Source organism: Saimiri boliviensis, chromosome 14 (assembly GCF_048565385.1).
Source record: "Saimiri boliviensis isolate mSaiBol1 chromosome 14, mSaiBol1.pri, whole genome shotgun sequence".
NCBI classification, from domain to species: domain Eukaryota; kingdom Metazoa; phylum Chordata; class Mammalia; order Primates; family Cebidae; genus Saimiri; species Saimiri boliviensis.
Window position 1 is genome coordinate 40,495,780 of NC_133462.1, and position 20,260 is coordinate 40,516,039.

The 20,260-nt window shown below is 51.3% G+C and overlaps 1 protein-coding gene across 3 annotated transcripts in view; it reads left to right on the forward strand.

Moving 5' to 3' along the window:
- RFX2 (regulatory factor X2) overlaps positions 1 to 3,678 on the forward strand; it is a 118,515-nt gene extending 114,837 nt beyond the window's left edge. For all 3 annotated transcript variants that reach the window (XM_039466012.2, XM_039466014.2, XM_010349517.3), the window contains 3 exons: positions 661 to 814; positions 1,925 to 1,967; positions 2,477 to 3,678. In XM_039466012.2, the coding sequence (XP_039321946.1) occupies positions 661 to 814; positions 1,925 to 1,967; positions 2,477 to 2,592 (313 nt within the window). In that variant the 3' untranslated portion in view covers positions 2,593 to 3,678. The remainder of the gene's footprint in view (positions 1 to 660; positions 815 to 1,924; positions 1,968 to 2,476) is intronic.
- Positions 3,679 to 20,260: the final 16,582 nt, after the last annotated feature.

Consider the following 20,260-nt stretch of genomic DNA (forward strand, 5'->3'; position numbering starts at 1 on the left):
GCACGTGCCAGTGAAACTGTGGACATCAAAATGTGACTTTCCTATGGTTTCCACATGCCACCAGATATAATTATTCTTTTGACTTTTTCCAACCATTTCAAAATGTAAAGCATTCTCAGCTCACAGGCTGAGGGCTCTCGGTGATAGACACTAAAACACTCTGGCCTTTCATCTTGTTTTTAGGTGCCTAAAACCACAGGCGGAGGAATGGCGGGAGGTGGCAAGGATACGGGGAAGGTGGGGAAAGGTGCTCCTGCTGGGGAAACAGGCACCAGCGCCAGCCTGTGCTCAGACTGGGAGTTGGAAATGTCACTAGAAAGACTCACCAGCTAAGATCCCGTCTCCAGTACCTGTGCCAGCACCAGCCACAACTGTGTTTCCAGCAGCCTGTCACTTTAGGGCTGACTGCCCGTCTCCCTCTCTGGTCCCCCGGCGGTCTCTGGAACTGAGAGGGCAGCCCTGCCCTGCCTGTCCATCACACTGGACCCAGGGTCTCAGCAGCCCGTCAGCCCCCCAGAGGCCAGCAGGTCTTAGGATCACTCAGGGTCTGGGTTCCCCAGGGAACACAGAGCAGGGTGCGTGTCGCTGCCATGAAGCCTGGCCCAGGGCCCGGGTTCCATGCTCCCCTGAGTGTCCCCAGCCTCTGTCCGCTGTCCCCAGCTCCATGGTGATCCGGGACCTGACCCTGCGCAGTGCTGCCAGCTTTGGCTCCTTCCACCTCATCCGCCTGCTCTACGACGAATACATGTTCTACCTGGTGGAGCACCGTGTCGCCGAGGCCACCGGGGAGACGCCGATCGCCGTGATGGGAGAGGTGGGGACCCTGATCTGCGGGACGACGGGGGTTTGGCCGGGCCTGTGGGGAGAGGACACTCGCAGGTCCCACTGCTCTGCCACCCAGACCAATTAGCAGCTCGAAAAAGAATGTAGAAACGGGCCCGCTCATGCCAGGACACAGCAGTGTCTTTCAAAAAATCAAAACCAGAAGTTTCATCAGCAACGGGAAGGATCTGGGGCTCTGTCCAAGTTCACCGTCACCATCAAGCTGCTGGCTCTGGAAGGAGTTTGTCCTCGGGCAGCCTGCTGTGCAGGGGAGGCCCTGGACACACCACCCAAGGTTTCCTTTTTATCGTGGTCACATACACAAAGGGTGACAGTGTATGTCCCCACGCTGGGGTGGCCGGGTCAGAGCCTGGTTCCCCTCCTGGCTGAGCTGTTACGGTGCGTGGCCGGCCGCGCTGTGCCAACCGCCCTCCCTCCGTGCCTGCTTGGGCTGCTCCCTCTTTCTGGCTGTCGTGAACGGTGCTGCCGTTTGCAGGAGTGGTTTTGTGTGCACACCTATGTTCAGTTCTGTGGGGTCCGCACCTCGGAGTGGCCCTGCTGGGCTGCATGGGGTTGCCTTGAGGAAGAAATGCGGTGACGCTTGATGAATGGCAGGGTGCCAGCACTCACCACAACACTCAGAGTCGGTCAGGACCCCACAGCGTGCGCAGGAACTGGAAGCTGTCTGTTCTCTGCGTGTTGGCACGGACACCAGGCTCTGGGGCAGCCAGGGAGTGGTTTTCATGCTGTGTACAGACCTTAGGGAGCCGAGATAGCTCAGCCCACAGCCCTTCCATGCCACCTTAAAACCTGGAGCAGCCACACCCAGGGGACCTACCTTGGGCGCCAGCTCTTGTCCCCTTGCTGTCCTGAGCAATCAGCACCCTCCACCCCCAGCAGCTCCCAGCGGCAGCCTGGACAGGGGACAGGGGACCCACCTAGACACCTGGCAGCATCAGAGCCCCTTCTCAGGGCAGACCCCAGTTGCTTTACTGTGAATGGAGGATGTGGCTTCAGGCAAGGTTGGGCCGGCATCCCCAGAGCCCCCAAAGAGCAACTGCCACCCCTCCGCAGGCGCCCTGACTCCAGGTTTCTCTTTCAGTTCAATGATCTTGCCTCTCTGTCGCTGGCGCTGCTTGACAAAGGTGGGTGCATCTGTGGCTTTCCCGCCATGGCCTCGGTGGGTTGTTGGGGGCGGCCTGTCTGCCCCATTGCATGATGAGCGGGTGGAAATCCGGGCAGCCCTGGGTGATGGTGAGGGTGCTGGGAGCTGGCGTCTGGATGGTGAGTGATGCCTGGGCAGCAGGCGGCCCTGCCTCTGGGTACCTGCTGCCCAGGGACCTCTGCACCAGGCCCGGACCAGGCAGCCCCTGGTCTCCTTCGCCCACCCCCAGCAGAAGAGTGGGACAGGCAGGCCAGAGAGATCCTGTGCCCCAGGCCGGTCAGCACTGGGGAAGAGAGGCACAGGGCAGAGGCTCTTTCGCCTGGCCCAACCTGGGGGCACCTCTGGGTGACCAGGCAGGTTGAGGAGGACAGGTCAGCCTGGAGCAGAGGCCAAGGCGTGGTCCACGGGCTGCCGTGTGTCCTGAGCACTCTGCCTCTCCCTCCCGTGCCCTCCTGATGATGGACGCTGACCCTGCCCCTCCCTCCGCAGATGACATGGGTGATGAGCAGCGTGGCAGCGAGGCAGGCCCGGACTCCCGCAGCCTGGGCGAGCCCCTGGTGAAGCGTGAGCGCAGCGACCCCAGCCACTCCCTACAGGGCATCTAGCCCCGCGGGGCTCCGGAAGGTGCCACCCCGTCGCTCTGGGAACCTGGACTTCACCGGCTGCACCGAATTAGTGCCTCTTAGACCATGCGATGTTTACCTTGACTCAAGTGGGGGCTCCGGGGTCAGCGTGCCCTTAAAGGCCGAGATAGTTGACGAAGAAAAGCAGTTGTTGAAGCTGCGGAAGCTCGGGCCGGGGCTCCCACTGGCTGTGGCTGTGCTCTGGGTCCCCAGGCCCCTGTGCAGCCACCAAGGCCACACCAGACCGTGGGTTCCTTGTTCTGGACAAACCGTCCTCTGCTGGAACTCTGGACTTTGGCCCCAGTCCCTTTAAGAGCTAAAGGGGCTGTGCAGAGAGCACCGGCCCTTGTGCTCAACTGGAACCAATTTTCACCATAATTTAAAATTTTTTTTAAATCTGGCAGAGCCCAAATAGTAAGGGATGGCATCTCCCTTCCTCCTACCTGCCACTGTTGGGCGGGCACAGAGCGTCCCTGGAGTCCCTCAGGAATGGAAAGTGGAGTGCCCTTGTCTGGTACCACCGTGTGGAGAGACCCCCTGGGCCCGGCGCTCTGTGGCCTGTCAGAGCCAGACCACCCTGCCTGATGCACTGAGGCGGGAGGCCAGTGGGCTACAGGGACCCATCTCCAGATGCCAGAGGACTTGAGGGGCAGCTGACAATTGCTGTGCCCAGACAGACCCGCAGCTCAAAAAAGAACAAGCCCCAGAAATGGGACACCTCGTGCCAGGACACAGCAGTGTCTTTCAAAAAATCAAAACCAGTTTTACCAGCAACGGGAAGGATCTGGGGTTCTGTCCAAATTCACCATCACCATCAAGCTGCTGGCTCTGGAAGGAGTTTGTCCAACAGGGTCAGTGTCACAGCTGTGACCTCAGAGAGCAGCCATCCCACGTGTCCTTGTCCCAACAGCAGTGCCTGCGTCCGGCCCACAGAGTCTTCCAGAACACCTCCCTCTGAATCAACCCGAGTCCCCTAACCCCCAGGGAGTCCCACCTTGACCTCTTCAAAATCAAAACTCTTCTCTGGGGACAAATAAATATTCGGGGTTTTCGAAGCCCCAAACTTGAGACACCGAATTTGTCTCCATGGAAACACGTAAGCACTGCACCTGGACAGCTGCGTGCTGGAGTTCTGTCCCCAAACCAGCTGCAGAGAAGGAAGACGAGCCTCAGCCCAGGACGCCCCGTCTAACAAAATGCAATCGTTTTCTCTTTTTGGAAAAATGTTTATACCAATAGTTTTGTGCTCTAATTGTTATTAGAATGTTTCTCATGAATGTGTACGTTGCAGTATATTCAGTCCCAAATATTTTGTTCTCATTCACCAGAAGGTACTAATGTCAGCTCAAGTGGCCTTTCAAAACCTTACCTCCCCACTGGCAGGAGCTCGGAGCATCGCCCGGCCTGCGCCAGAGCCGAGGGCAGGAAGAGAAAGATGCGCACTCACTTTAGACATGAAAAGTCCGGAATCATCACACTGTGTGTCATATAGTCCAAACCTTAGGTGAAGTTGGACAGAAAGAATGTTTTTAAAATAGACGTCTCCCCTCCTGGGAGACACTGAAGCGACGGTTAATGGATTGTAATGCCCGGCTTCTCCTCACTCCTGGTAACCAATACAAGCTGGTTTCTGCCTTAGGCTCTGTCCCGTCTTTCCAATCCACAAGGAGGAGCAGAGGTGGCAGCGAAGCCACGTGCCTCCCGGCCCTGGTTTGGTTTTTCATAGCAGTAAACGCACTTAGCATGCCCATTTTCAGAGTCCCCGTCCACACCCCAGCCCCCGTACCCCCTGCCCTGGGACACCAGCCGGCCAGGCTTGGGCCACTCAAGACCCAGAGGGGAAGCCCCAGAGGTGCCCCTGCACCTGCCTGTGGGCTCCCTGGGACCGTCCTTGTGCCTTCCAGAAGGAGCTTGGGCCCCATGCTTTCTAGCAAGACCCACCATGAGCCAGTGATGGCACAGAAACTGTTCTGTCCAGGATGCTCAGTGTTTCCTGTTGACATTTTTTTTTTTTAAGACACAAGGTCTCATTCGATCACCCAGGCTGGAATGCAGTGGCACTGTCATAGCTCAACCTCTTGGGCTCAGGTTATCTTCCCACTTCTACCACCCCAAGTAGCTGGGGCTATAGGTATGCACCACCACATCCAGCTGATTCTTTAAAAAAAAAAAAAAAAAGATGGGGTCTTGCTATGTTGCCCAGGCTAGACTTGAACTCTTCAGCCTAAGTGATCCTCCCACTTGGCCTCCCAAAGTGCTGGCATGACAGGTGGGAGCCACTGCCCCAGCCTCTTGTTTACATTTGTCGCCGGCTGGACCTGCTTGCATGTAGCCGAGGAAGCAGGTGCGCCAGTCTCGGATGTGACCCGCTGGTTGTCCTCAGGGTTAACTTGGTACAGTTGGGGCCAAACTTCAGCATCACTGAGAATCCGCACAGGCGCTTGCTCAAAAATGGCCGATTCCTGGACCCCGTCCGCAGGAACCCAACTTGGTGCGATTCGGGTGGAGGCCAGGAAGTGAGTTGTTGCTGCTCTTACCTCTCGGAGAACTCTGGTGGGGGCTGTAGGACTTTGAGGAAACCCTGCAGAGGAATGGGCTCGGGAACCAGGCAGGGCCCTGGCTGTCCCACAGAGGCTAATACCGCTCCCTGTCGGCTGCCCCTAAATCTGTCTCGAGTGCCAGGCCAGTGCCCCGTATGCCCCCAGGGACACTCAGCCTTTGCCCCAGCCCAGGCCTCTCTGTCCCAGACGACACTAGAATTGCCCCTCAGTTCCCTGGGCTGGGACTCCAGGACCGCATTGTGTCCTGATGGTGCCAACTTCAGCCAGGGAACCCACTCGCCTCACCTCCTGCTGGGCCACAATTTCAGACCTTCCCCCAACTGAGACCCCTGAGCCAAATTAGGCAAGTGCCAACTCCCCACCTCCCCAGCCCCTGAAGAGCCAGGCCCAGTGCAGACTTCAGGGCCCAGAGTAGGAGAACCAAGCCCTGCCCATGGGGCCTGAGAGGCGGGAGAGAGTGTGAGCTCAGAGCGTACAGGATGGTGCCCCAGGAAAGAAGAGCCAGCTTGAGGTCCTCAGGCCATCACGTGCCTCTGAGGCCTGCTGGGTAGATGCCCAGGATGCAGGCACCCCAGAAAAAAAGTGGAACCTTGGTCTTACCGAGCACCCCTAGGAGGTACTGGCCGTAATCACAGTAGGCTCCACGACAGACAGTTGTGTCTCGTCTCCTCTTTTTGATGACCTAAGGTAGGTGTAATCCCCATTGTACACATGTGAAGAGCAAGGCTGCTGGCTGGAATGCAGATGTGATGGCTGGAGCGCAGCAGCCACGGTAGACCTCAAGGTGGACGCCTCATGATAAGGAAGGGAAAGCAATGAGTCAGAAGGAGCCTGGGTCCCTGGAGATGATGGAGCTGCCATTACAGCCCCGAACTCCAGAGAGACGTCAGCAAGGAGGGGTTCGGGGGCCCCAGAGATGACCCTGCCGTCACAAACTGGTGTCAGGAACTCCAGTTTCAGATTGGAGGTGTCCGCAGACACCATAGCTGCCCCAGCGTGCTAAGAAGGGGGAGATGCTCCAGCTGGAGTGCCCCCCAGCCAACCCTATTTTCCTCCCGCCTCTGACCGCTGCCCCTCTGCACCTGGGTCCTGCCCACTCCTCTCTGCCTACTACGCGGCAGTCACCTCAGCCACTCCTGTGATGGCAATACCCTCCACGTGCTCATGGGTGCCTGGCCCTTGGCAGAGCAAGGCAGCAGCCCAGCATCTGGCCATCCAGACCTCCTCCCCGTGTCTCCATCACAGCATGGGGAGCACCGTCTGTCCACCCACATTGCCCTGCCCCTTGGCCCTGCTCCTCAAAGTGCCTGTAATCTGACCGCTTCTCCGCTTCCTCTTTGCTACTCCCCAGCTCCTCCTAGCCCAGGAGAGGCAGAGTGGTGGGGATTAGACTGCACAGGTGTGAGTCAACTCCACAGTCATTCACTGTGCCCTCAAGTCAATTATCTTCCTCTCCATCTGGAAGAGATAATAAAAATACCTCACAGTGTTGTGAGAAAGAAGGTCAGTATACAGAAAGCAATGGACTAAGCCTTCAAGAGCTGTTTCTACTCCTCGGCACTGCAGTTACTGCAGACGGTGGGGTGTCAGATAATTCTCTGAGGTGGGTCCATCCTGGGCACTGCAGGGTGCTGAGCAGTGTCCCTGGCCTCCATCCACCCTATGCCAAGAGCACTCCAGCCCAATCCTAATAAGCAAAAATGTCTCTGGACTCCGCCAGAGACATCTCCCAGTATTGCCTGGGAGACGCCTTCCTCTCTGGCATTCAACTTAATTAGCGCTTCTTCCGGGAAGCCTTCATGGATGCTCCCTGGATAGATTAGCGTCACTTCGACCGAGATTCTCCTACCATACTTTATAGTAATTGTTTGCAAATCTATCTTTCCCATAAGCTCTGCGAGTGAGTAGCTATCATTTGCCTTGTTCAAATGGATTTCCCAAATCCATCACAGCGCATGCTCAGCAAACACTGAGGGCGTGAGGGAGTGAAGAGGGCTTCCGGGAGAAGGCGTTCTTCACGGTAACCGTGGGAAGGTAGGTGCTGTGCCATGGAGGAGAAAAAATATCCAGAGGAGGGATGAGGAATTCCAAAGAAACTGGGGTTTTGATGTAATCAAAGCTGGGCTTTAGGAAGATGTGTTCGGGTAGGGTGGATTACACAGGAAGAAACAGGAGCAGGGAGGTCAATTAGGTGCTTGTTAAAATCGCGCAAGTGAGGAGTGGAGAGTTGCAGCTGTGGGATGGAGAAGAGGCACACAGGAGCCACGTGGAGATCAAGTTGCTGGCTTATACTCGGTTGGTTTGTTTTGTGTGTGTGTGTGTGTGTGTGTGTCTAGTTTGCTTTGCTTGTTTGAGACAGAGTCTTGCTCTGTTGCCCAGGCTGGAGTACAGTAGCATGATCTCGGCTCACTGCAATCTCTTAAATTAATCTCAACTAATTGCAATCCTGGGTTTAAGCAATTCTCCCCCTCAGCCTCCTGAGTAGCTGGGATTACAGGCGTGCGTCACCATGCCTGGTTAATTTTTGTAGTTTTAAGAGAGACGAGGTTTTGCTATGTTGGCCAGGTTGGTCTCAAACTCCTGGTCTCAGGTGATCCACTCACCTCAGCCTCCCAAAGTGCTGTGATTATAGGCGTGAGTCACCGCACTTGGCCATTTTTTCTTTCTAATGAACCAGGATAAAACTCTAATTAAAACATCAGGAGTGATAATGCAATAGATACAGCTTTGCAAAATTTTCATTTCAAAAAGCCAAGCACAGTGTCCCTGGCATGAGAACTGCTTGAACCTGGGAGGCAGAGGTTGCTGTGAGGCAAAATTGCACCACTGCATTCCAGCCTGGGTGACAGAGAGAGACTGTGTCTCAAAAAAAAATTTTTTTTTTTTAAATTTGTTTCAGCGTATGTGTGAGTGCACATATACACATGCATTTATGGTATTGGGCTGCAACGTAAAATGCATTGAGTACACCTAGGTCTCAAAAACCACAGTACCATATATGCATGAGTATAGGTGCACTCATACAGGGGCTCTCACGGGGGCTGAGAGTTGTTCTCAGCCTATTATGAAATTATGGCCCCTCCTGGAACCCTGTCATGAACATTTTGTGGGGTTTTGCTGTCTAGCATCACCCTGCCTCCTTTTGGAATAACACCCTGCTTCTGTTGAAGGAGTGACCTTCCTCTTGTGGCTTTAAATGCTGTCTCTGTGTGGGTGGCTCTCATACTGAGGGAGGCTGTTCCAGGAGGGAAGGGAGGGAATGAGCTCAGTGTGTTGTGGGTGGGGGGAGCAGTGAGGGGGCTGGTGTCATTGCACAGAGTGAATGGTGGGGCAGGAGGTTGAGGAAGGCTGCTGAATAATAGGACGGGGGCTTCCTAGATCCCAGGCAGGAGTTGGGATTCCACTGGCTGCCTCCACTTGAAATGTGTCAAATGGCATCTCATACCACTGGCTGGGCACACAGAGCCCAATATGTATTTATTGCTCAATAAATATTTGATGGAATGGCCAGGCATGGTGGTTCACACCTGTCATCCCAGCACTTTGGGAGGCCAAGGCATGCGGATCACCTGAGGTCGGGAGTTCAAGTCCAGAGTGGCCAACGTGGTGAAACCCCGCCTCTACTACAAATACAAAAATTAGTAGGATGTGGTGGCGGGCACCTGTAAATCCCAGCTCCTTGGGAGGCTAAGGAAGGAGAATCGCTCAAACCCAGGAGGTGGAGATTGCAGTGAGCCAAGATTGCACCACTGCACTCACACTTCAGCCTGGCGACAGAGTGAGACCCCATCTCAAAAAAAAAAAAAAAAAAAATGATGGAGGAATGAATTGGATTGGGGGTGAGCCCGGATTAATGTGCACTACCCTGCTGACCCCACCAACACGTTCTCCTTAGACTCTGAACCCTGAGCTGAAGGGTGAGCCTGGAAGCAGTCAAAATTCAGGCATCCTAGCGGGGCACACCTGCGTATTCTCCCCATTGAGTTTCGCTGGAGCTGTTGGTTGCTTCTCCTTTCTTTTTGATCTCATGCACATCCTCATAACCTTCCAGCAAATTCCTCCTGGGCTTACATTTTCCAGAACTGGTTTCACGGCGTTGCAGTCAGTCTCCAAACAGATACAACCTCAGCACCCAGGAATGTTCTAGCTGGTCTCAGAAGGGGATTCTCAGACCTTGTGAAGCCCTCCCGAGATGACAGCCTGTTTTCAAGGTGGCGCGTCCATACCGCTTGGCCACCACAGCAGCAGGCTGGGAGCAAGATGCAAATATGGCTCCCTGCCTACGCTTACATGGCCTGGCTCATGGAAGATGCCAGAACTCCAGCAGATGCACAGCTTAGAGTCCCGGTAGGTTGTTACCCAGAAGGCAGCCAACTGCCCTTTTTCCTGGACTTGAGTTTTGATTCATCCCAATCCTCTGTTGCCCCCCAGTGGTCACTCTGTGGCACAGCCTCTTCCTTTTTGCAGGGGACACAGAAAGGGGGATTTTGCCCAGAAGCCTGGCTGATTTACTTATTTGCAATGATGCACAATAAGTAAGATAAAAAAAAAAGACAAGGGAGTGAGTGAGCTAATTTCCTTCCTTCTCTTCTCCTCCTCCCCTTCTCTTCCTCGAATATTTCCTGTTTACAAAGGCTCAAAATATCTCCCCAGGAGATACTCAACATACAGCGGGAAACAGTCACCAGGCAGACACCATTTAAAATAAGCGAACTTAGCTGGGCAACTTGACCAGGCACGGTGGCTCACTGCTGTAATCCCAGCACTTTGGGAGGCTGAAGCGGGTGGATCACTTGAGGTCACAAGTTTGAGACCAGCCTGGCTAACATGGTGAAACCCCATCACCTCTAATAATACAAAAATTAGCCAGGCCTGGTGGTGCACATCCTTAGTCCCAGCTACTCAGGAGGCTGATGCATGAGAACTGCTTGAACCTGGGAGGCAGAGGTTGCTGTGAGGCAAAATTGCACCACTGCATTCCAGCCTGGGTGACAGAGAGAGACTGTGTCTCAAAAAAAAAAAAAAGTATAAATCGTCATCATGTGCCCTTGCTAGGATGCACTGACACAGACACGAATCAATTCTGTGTCAGAATAATCTCTGCCGAAAATGCAAAACCTGAGTTTCACTGTGAGGAAACATTAAGCAAACCCAAAATTAAGGGACATTCTACAAAATAATTGGGCAGTACTCATTGGAAACAGCGTTGTCAACAAAAAGTATATAAAAAACAGAGGAAATAATCCAGACTAAAGGAAATTAAGGAGAAATGATACCTAAATGCAAGACAGAAACTAGGACTAAATCCTGGAACAGAAAAAGGACACTGGAGCTGAACAGATGAAATGTGAATAAGGTTTGCACATTAGTGAATAATAGTTCTGTATCAATGCAAATTTCCTGGTTTTGATCAGGATGTAAATGTCTGGGGAAGTTGATGGAGGCTATGTGGAATTCTCTGTACTATTTTTAAAACTTTTTTAAAGTCTGAATTTATTTTTAATTTATTTTAAAAGTTAATTTAAAATAAAAATAAAGAGGCTGGGCACCGTGGCTCACACCTATAATCCCAGCACTTTGGGAGGTCAAGGTGGACAGATCACCTGAGGTCAGGAGTTCAACACCAGCCCAGCCAACATACTGAAACCCTGTCTTTTCTAAAAATACAAAAAAGAGCCAGGCATGGTGGCACACACCTGTAATCCCAGCTACTCAGGAGGCTGAGCAGGAGAACTGCTTGAACCCAGGAGGTGGAGGTTGCAGTGAGCTGAGATTGCACCACTGCACTCCAGCCTGGGGTGACAGATGGAGACTCCATCTCGAGAGAGAGAGAGAGAGGAGAGAGAGAGAGAGAGAGAGAGAGAGAGAGAGAGAGAGAAGTAGCTGATCAGAAGGAAACAAGAACGTGTCAATGAACAAAGTAAAGGCTTGGGAATTTGGCTGTGGCGCCCTGGGCTATCCACCTCCCAGCACTGCTGACCCCTGGTTGCAGACCAGGTCATATGAAGGAGAATGTGGCCCAATCACAAGTTAACAGGATCCAGCCCAGCTTTCTTCCAGAGAGAGGCAATTCCAGTCCGAAATCCCTGGCTGATGTGCCTAGTTTGGGTCGGGCTTCCTGCCATCATAGGCAAGGGGCCACCATTGGTCATCTCTAACATTCTGTTGTCAGGAACTTGAGGCCATGAGCTGTGGGGAAACTAACAAGGCATCCATGATGAAGCCCCTCCAACTCCACCTGACTCCCAGCTCCTTGAGGGCAGGAAGTCTACTTGGTTGATCTCTGGGTCCTCAATCTCAGTGTGGGCTGGGCACAGAGCCGGCACTGAAGCACTGACCCAGGAGTTAAAGAAACCTATGACTAACAGAAATTCCTGGATAAGAAAGAACTTGCTGAAACTCCCTCTGCTTGTAAGATAACTGGCTGAAACCAGTTGGAACCAATATGGTGGACTGGTGTTTGCACAGAACGAGCTTGCTGATGTCACCTCAATATCCAGCACGTTTTAGACTCCCTGAATTTGCACATGCGATCCATGAGGAGGCATGAAGAGATAACTGCACATGCCAGAGAACTTTCCAGACCTCCTCTTTCCTTCTACCAATCACCTACCTACTAATCCTACAACCTACTCCCTAAACCTCTTCTAATAAAGGTATTGACCGCATTAGGGTGGGTGTGGTGTCCCACCTATAATTCCAGCCCTTTGGGAGGCAGAGGGAGGAGGATCGCTCAATGCCAAGAGTTTGAGACCAGCCTGGGCAACACAGCAAGACGCCATCACACAGAAAAGGTACGGCGTTAAAGTTGGCATGGGGAGAGAGCTTTGAGTTGGACTCCCATCAGCTTTCAAGTCAACTTCCAATAAAAAGGTTTTCTCTAGGCCAGGTGCGGTGGCTCAAGCCTGTAATCCCAGCACTTTGGGAGGCCAAGACGGGTGGATCATGAGGTCAAGAGATCGAGACCATCCTGGTCAACATGGTGAAACCCCATCTCTACTAAAAATCTAAAAATCCAAAAAAATTAGCTGGGCATGGTGGTGCGTGCCTGTAATCCCAGCTACTCAGGAGGCTGAGGCAGGAGAATTGCCTGAACCCAGGAGGCAGAGGTTGCGGTGAGCCGAGATCGCGCCATTGCACTACAGCCTGGGTAACAAGAGTGAAACTCCGTCTCAAAAAAAAAAAAAAAAAAGTTTTTCTCTAAAACCCCTGTGTCCTAGCACTGGCTCCTAGCACATCAGGCAGAAACAAAACCCAACATGCTGGCTCCCTGCCCATGATAGGAAGATGAAAACTGAATTACAGCCGTGAAGGCCCCTTTTCCTGAAGCCCAGCCGCAGAAGCCATCGTCCTGCTTGGCTGCAGAGGGCCATAGTCTTCAGAGCTCAGTCTGGGCTCAAGGGATCCTCGGAGACCTGTATCCTGGTGAGCCAAGGAGGAAGCAGACAGCAGGTGGCCAATCAGCAGTTATGGGCAAGTCATTTGAAGCCCTCCCGTTTCCTGCCTCCAACACCTGGAGTTAGGTGAAACCCCCAATGCCCCACTGCAGCCTCCAAGGCCCTGCACGCTCCCTCCCCGACCCCATCTGCACTGCTTCTCCCTGGTCACTCAGCTCTAGCCACACCAAGCTCCTCACCGTCTTCCCTTGGCTGGGCACAGTGGCTCACACCTGTAATCCCAGCACTTTGGGAAGCCGAGGCAGGTGGATCACTTGAGGTCAGGAGTTCGAGACCAGCCTGGCCAACATGGTGAAACCCCATCTCTACTAAAATACATAAATTAGCTGGGCATGGTGGCAGGTGCCTGTATTTCCAGCTACTCAGGAGGCTGAGGTGGGAGAATCGCTTGAATGTGAGAGGCAGAGGTTGCAGTGAGCTGAGATCCTGCCACTGCACTCCAGCCTGGGAGAGAGTGAGACTCCAACTCAAAAAAAAAAAAAAAAGGATTCCCTCTTTCTGTCACCATCATAGCATGCTTTTATTTATTTTTTGTGGCACCTGTCACTATCTCAAGTGATTTTGCTTACCTGTCTACTGTTAGTCTCCCCACAAAAGGATACAAAGCTCCATGAAGGCAGGGTCTGTTTAGTTCATCCTGGGAACTCAACATGTGCCTGATGCATTGAAGGTATGGTGGATACATATTGCTGTGTAACAAACATCCCCAGGGTTTAAGGGCTGATAACGGCAATTACTTATCTTTCAAAGTTTCTGTGGGTGAGGAATGGGAAGGGCTAGGCTGGGTGGTTCTGTCAGGATTCAGGGTCTCATACAATCACAGTCAGCAGCTGCAGCAGGAGCAGGTGAGGGCTGGCTGGGCATCTCTTGCCTCAGGCCTTGCCATGAGATCTGGGTCTCAGCTCCCTTACAGTATGGAGAAACAGGGCAGTTGGACTGTTCACGTGGTGACCAAAAGCTTTCAGAGACACTGTTCCAGCAAAGCTGCAGAAGTTGCATCTCTGTCCCTGTTATGTCCTGGCCTTGTAAGTTACACAGTGTCATTTCCTCTGTGCTCTGTTGATCAGCAAGCCCACCTACATTCAAGGGAAGGGAGCTGCACCCTCCTCTCTTGCTGGGAAAAGGCTCACAGAATTTGGGGCCATATTTTAAAGCCACAACAGGAGGTAATGGACAACTATCTGTGTAAGTGAATGTTGACTAAGCTAATTTGCTACAAGAGACCAGATAAAGAAAGCTGGCACCCATCAACACTTGGATGAGGCTCCAGAAACCACTGGAAACGTCCTTGGCTCATCACCCTGACAGGTTTTGCATGTCTCAGTGTCCCTTGAAAAGCCACGACTGGATTATATTTAGCAAGTGATGACATGATGCTGGGAGTTTCCCAAAGTGTGGGACGAATGTGGTGTGTGACATGACTTCAGGTGACATGTAGACAAGGTGCTAAACAACAATGAATCACAGATTACTTTAGCCCGTTTTCAATTCCCTTTCACTCCCTCATCACCTCAAGAAGAAAATTTCCACCAAGCGCTAAGCGGTCAATAAAGTTCCGATACTTTGCTAATCTCCCTTTATATCAAAGAAAAAGCAGCCAACACCCAGGCAGGCAACAGTGTCTACTTTGAATTTGAAAACATTGTTTCCTTTTCATGTTTCCTTTTACAATGGTCTACTCCTGTCTTAGTGGTTTTCAATTTTAAACGGTGATACAAAGTATCTATTTAATGTAAGTTTTAAACCGACAGAAAAGTATTAAGTTCATTAAAGGTCAGACCATTCAGATATGGCAAAGCTGGAGAAGACCTCCCAGGAGAACTTTGGGGAATCCTGAAAATAATGAAACCAACACCCTAGGAATGAGATGACCTGAGTTCTACACACTGTGGGTTCCAGCTATTCCTTTTTTTTTTTTTTTTTTTTTTTTTGAGACACTGTCTCCCTCTGTCACCCAGGCTGGAGTGCAGTGGTACAAACTCAGCTCACTGCAACCTCCGCCTCCTGGGTTCAAGCAGTTCTCATGCCTCAGCCTCCCGAGTAGCTGGGATTACAGGGACACACCACCACACCCAACTAATTTTTTGCATTTTTAGTAGAGACAGGGTTTCGCTATGTTGGCCAGGCTGGTCAAGAACTCCTGACCTCATGATCCACCTGCCTCAGCCTCCCAGAGTGCTGGGAGTACAGGTGTGAGTCACTGCGGCTGGCCTTTTTTTTTTTTTTTTTTTTTTTTTTGGAGACAGTCTGACTCTGTTGCCCAGGCTTATATGCACTGAGCCACTGTGCCCAGCTGAGAATTTCTAACTCAAGGTCTTGTCCCTGCAAGCTGCTGGCCAAACACAGGGTAGCAGAATCAAGGAATCCGAAAAAATAAACCTCGGCTGGGCACAGTGACTCACGCCTGTAACCCCACTACTTTGGGATACTGAGGCAGGAGAGTTCCTTGAGCACAGGAATTCAAGGCTGCCATAGCTATGATCACACCACTGTACTCCAGCCTGGGTGACACAGTGAGACTCTGTCTCTTAAAAGATAATAATAATGGCCAGGCATGGTGGCTCATGCCTGTAATCCCAGCACTTTGGGAGGCTGAGGCAGGTGGATCGCTTGAGAGCAGGTGTTCAAGACCAGCCTGGGCAATATGGTAAAACTCTGTCCCTAAAAAAAATAAATAAAAATTAATAATAAGGCCGGGCGCGGTGGCTCAAGCCTGTAATCCCAGTACTTTGGGAGGCCGAGGCGGGTGGATCACAAGGTCGAGAGATCGAGACCAACCTGGTCAACATGGTGAAACCCCGTCTCTACTAAAAAATACAAAAAATTAGCTGGGCATGGTGGCGCGTGCCTATAATCCCAGCTACTCGGGAGGCTGAGGCAGGAGAATTGCCTGAACCCAGGAGGCGGAGGTTGCGGTGAGCCGAGATCGCGCCATTGCACTCCAGCCTGGGTAACAAGAGCGAAACTCCGTCTCAAAAAAAAAAAAAAGAAAAAGAAAAAAGAAAAAAAAATTAATAATAATAAATTTCTGGCCAGGCACAGTGGCTCACCCCTGTAATCCCAGCACGTTGGGAGGCCAAGGCAGGTGGATCACGAGGTCAGGAGTTCGAGACCAGCCTGGCTAACATGGTGAAACCCCTGTCTCTACTAAAAATAAAAAAATTAGCCCAGGTATGACGGCGGGTGCCTGTAATCCCAGCTACTAGGAAGGCTGAGGTGGGAGAATCACTTGAACCCGGAGGCAGAGGTTGCAGTGAGCCAAGATCATGCCACTGGACAGTAGCCTAGACAGCAGAGTACGACTCCATCTCAAAAAAATACACACACACACACACACACACACACACACACACACAGACATATATATCTCCCATATAAAAAACATGCATCTGGCTGAGAGCAGTGGCTCATGCCTGTAATCTCAGTACTTTGGAAGGGCAAGGTGGGCAGATCACTTGAGGTCAAGAGTTTGAGACCATCCTGGCCAACATGGCAAAACATTTTGGTCTCAAACTACCAAAAAATACAAAAATTAGCTGGGCGTGCCAACTCATACCTGTAGTCCCAGTTACTTGGGAGGCTGAGGCATGAGAACTGCTTGAACCCAGGAGGCGGAGGTGGCAGTGAACCTAGATCTTGCCACTGCATTCCAGCCTGGGCAATAGAGTGAGACCATGTCTCAAAATAAAACAAAACAAAAAACAAAAAAACCATGCTTCTCAAGATTTTAGTGTGCATAGGAAGCACAGGAAGCCCCTGCGTATCTTGTTAAAATGCAGAATCTGATTCAAGTGTGGGCTGGGGCCTAGGAGATTTTGTCTTTTTTTTTGAGACAGGGTCTCACTCTGTCACCAAGGCTGCAGTACAGTGAGTGGCTCGGTCATGGCTCACTGCAACCTCTACCTCCCAGGCTCAAGCAGTCCTCCCACCTCTGCCTCCTGAGTAGCTGGGACTACAAGTGCGAGCCACCATGCCTGGCTAATATTTTGCATTTTTGGCAGAGTAAGAGTTTTCCCATGTTGCCCACCCAGGCTGGTCTTGAACTCCTGGGCTCAAGTGATTGCCTGCCTAGACCTCCCAAAATGCTGGGATTACAAGTGTGAGGTTTTTAATTAACTATTTTCTTTAGAGACAAGGTCTCACTCAGTAGCCCAGCCTGAAGTGTGGTAGTGCCAATCCTACCCCACTGTAGCCTCCAGCTCCTGGGCTCAAGCGATCTGCCCACCTCAGCTCCCAAAGTGATGGATTACAGGTGTGAGCCACCACTCCTGGCCAGATTGTGTACTTCCTTTTTCTTTTTTTCCGAGACAGAGTTTCGCTCTTGTTGCCCAGGCTGGAATACGATGGCACAATCTCGGCTTACTGCAACCTCGCCCTCCCAGGTTCAGGCAATTCTTCTGTCTCAGCTTCCCAAGTACCTGGGATTACAAGTGTGCACCACCACACCTAGCTAATTTCGTATTTTTTCAGTAGAGACAGGGTTTCACCATGTTGGTCAGACTGATCTCGAACTCCTAACCTCAAGTGATCTGCCTTGGCTGCCCAAAGTGCTGGGATTACAAGCATGAGCCACCGCATCGGGCCCAGACTGTGTATTTCTAATAAGTCCCCAGGTGATGTTGATGCTGCTGGTGTGGGGACCACACTGAGAAAGTAGCAGGTTCTTGAAAAAAATCTGGTATATACCTGGGTACAATAGCTCATGCCTATAATTCCAGCACTTTGGGAAGCTGAGGTGGGTGGATCACTTGAGGTCAGGAGTTCGAAACCAGCCTGGCCAACATGGCCAAACCCCGTCTCTACTAAAAATACAAATATTAGCTGGTGCAGTGGCATGCACCCGTAATCCCAGCTACTGGGGTGGCAGAGGCAGGAGAATCACTTGAACCTGGGAGGTAGAGGTTGCAGTAAGGTGAGATTGCTCCACTGCACTCCAGCCTGGGCAACAGAGTGCAACCCTGTCTCAAAAAAAAAAAAAAAAAAAAAAAAAAAAAAAATCTCGTATGCTGCTACTGTGAATCTCCTCCCACCTCTGGGGTTACTGACACCACATTCCTAGTTTCATATAGGCCATGGCTGAAGTATTTACACCAAGAAAATCAACAGACACTACAAATCAGAGTTCAGTTGGTCTTGCAGCCTTAAGGAAGTGATAGAAAAATCAGTACAATTTACAGTAAACTATATACACACATATATACACATACTGACTTCTATTTTCCTCCAGAGAAGCAGCTGTTAAATATTTACTGCGTCCCACTGGCTGTTCAGGTAAGTATAGAACAACCATGTAAACACATGTGTCCTGAATTGGGGACTGGCAAACTTTTTCTGTAAAGATACAAACAGTAAATGCTTTAAGTTTTGTGGGCCAAAAAGTTTCTGTTAAAAAAAAAAAAAAAAAAAACCGGCCAGGGCAGTGGCTCAACCCTGTAATCCCAGCACTTTGGGAGGCCGAGGCGGGTGGATCACGAGGTCAAAAGATCGAGACCATCCTGATTAACATGGTGAAAACCCTTCTCTACTAAAAATACAAAAAATTAGCTGGGCATGGTGGTGCGTGCCTGTAATCCCAGCTACTCAGGAGGCTGAGGCAGGAGAATTGCCTGAACCCAGGAGGCAGAGGTTGCGGTGAGCCGAGATCGCATCATTACACTCCAGCCTGGGTAACAAGAGTGAAACTCTGTCTCAAAAAAAAAAATAAATAAATAAATAAAATAAAATAAAATAAATCAGCTCTAATGGCATAGCTCAAAAGTAGCTGGAGACAATATATAAAATGAGTAAGCATGGCTGTTTTCAAACAAAACTTTATTTACAGACACTGAAATTTAAACACACCATTTTCACATCAGGAGATATTCTTTTGCTGTTTTCTCCCCAACCAGCTAAAAAAGTAAAAAAATAAAAAATAATCAGTGGGCGCAGTGGCTCATGCCTGTAATCCCAGCACTTTGAGAGGCCAAGGTGGGCAGAGTTCCTGAGGTCAAGAGTTAGAGAGCAGCCTGGCCAACATGGTGAAACCCTGTCTCTATGAAAAACTCAGAAATTAGCTGTAGTGGCACACAGCTGTAATCCCAGCTATTCTGGAGGCAGGACACTCACTTGAACCTGGGAGGCGGAGGTTGCAGTGAGTTGATATTGTGCCACTGCACTCCAGTGTGGGCAACAGAACAAGACTCTGAAATAAATAAATAAAAGAAAGGGAAGGGAGGGGACAAGGGGAGGGAGGGAGAGGAAGCGGGGAAAGGAACTTTTTTTTTTGAGACAGAGTCTTGCTCTGTAGGCAGGCTGGAGTGCAGTACAGTGACATGCTCTCAGCTCACTGCAACCTCTGCCTCTTGGGTTCAAGCAACTCCCCTGTCTCAGCCTCTGGAGCAGCTGGGACTACCGGCGCGTGCCACCATGCCTGGCTAATTTTTTGTATTTTTCTTAGTAGAGATGGGGGTGGGGGGTGGTTTCACCATGTTGGCCAGGATGGTCTGCATCTCCTGACTGTGATCCGCCCACCTCAGCCTCCCAAAGTCCCGGGATTACAGGCGTGAGCCATCGCGCCGGGCAGAAGAAACCATTTTTAGTTCGTAGACCAGATCTGGCCCACAGGCTGTAGTATTCCTCACTCTCTTTTAGATCATACCCGAAAAGGTGCAGAGCTGGGACTCAAACCTAGGTAAGACCTGAAATACAAGATCCCAAGCAGAGAGAGCGGGAAGTACACAGGCGGTTAGGTTGGAATGAGCTTGCGCTCCAAGGATGAAAAGACCCATGTGGCTGAACAGCAATGAGCAAGGGGGAACAAAGTGAGGCGTGGGAGCCAAGTTCAGGGGGGCTTCATAAGCCTGAATACAAGGTTTCCAATAGTCCACATTCAGCTGAGAGCCCTCTGGATGCATTGAGTGGCCATGATATTTGTATTTTTAGTCTATCTATTTATACCCACATACATACATTTTCTGTAAAGACCCAAACAGTAAATGCTTCAAACATTTGCACATGTGTGTATATATATATGGGGCTGGGGGTTCCTGCTGTGTCCCTAGGCTGGTGGCAGTGGCACTGTCACAGCTCACTGCAGCCTCAATCTCCTGGGCTCAAGTGATCCTCCTGCCTCAGCCTCCCAAGTAGCTGGGACCGCAGGCTTGCACCACAACTCCCAGCCAATTCTTATGCTTTTGTAGAGATGGTGTTGCTATGTCGCCCAGGCTGGTTTTGAACTGAGCTCAAGTGATCCTCCCACCTTGGCCTGCCACGGTGTTGGGATTACAGGCATGAGCCATAGTGTCTGGCTGATTTTATTTTTAAAAGGCTCCTCAGCCTGCGGCCATGTGCAGAACAGAGCCTGGAGCTTCAAAAGAATGCAGCAAAGGATGGCAGAGAGGCGGCTGTCCTGTCTTCCCGGAGACAGATATGGACGATGTGACTGCTGAGAATGGGTGGACATGGGCTGTATTTTGGAGGCAAGGCCAAGTCCGAAGGATTTGCTGAGAGATTCATAGCAGGTGAGCAGAGAACTCCAGGGTGTCCAGCACCCTCACATAAGCCTTGTGAGTGAGGCTGACGGTCCCATTTCACAGATGGGGAACAGGAGGCCCGTGGGGTCCAGTACCCTCCTGTGAGCCTTGTGAGTGAGGC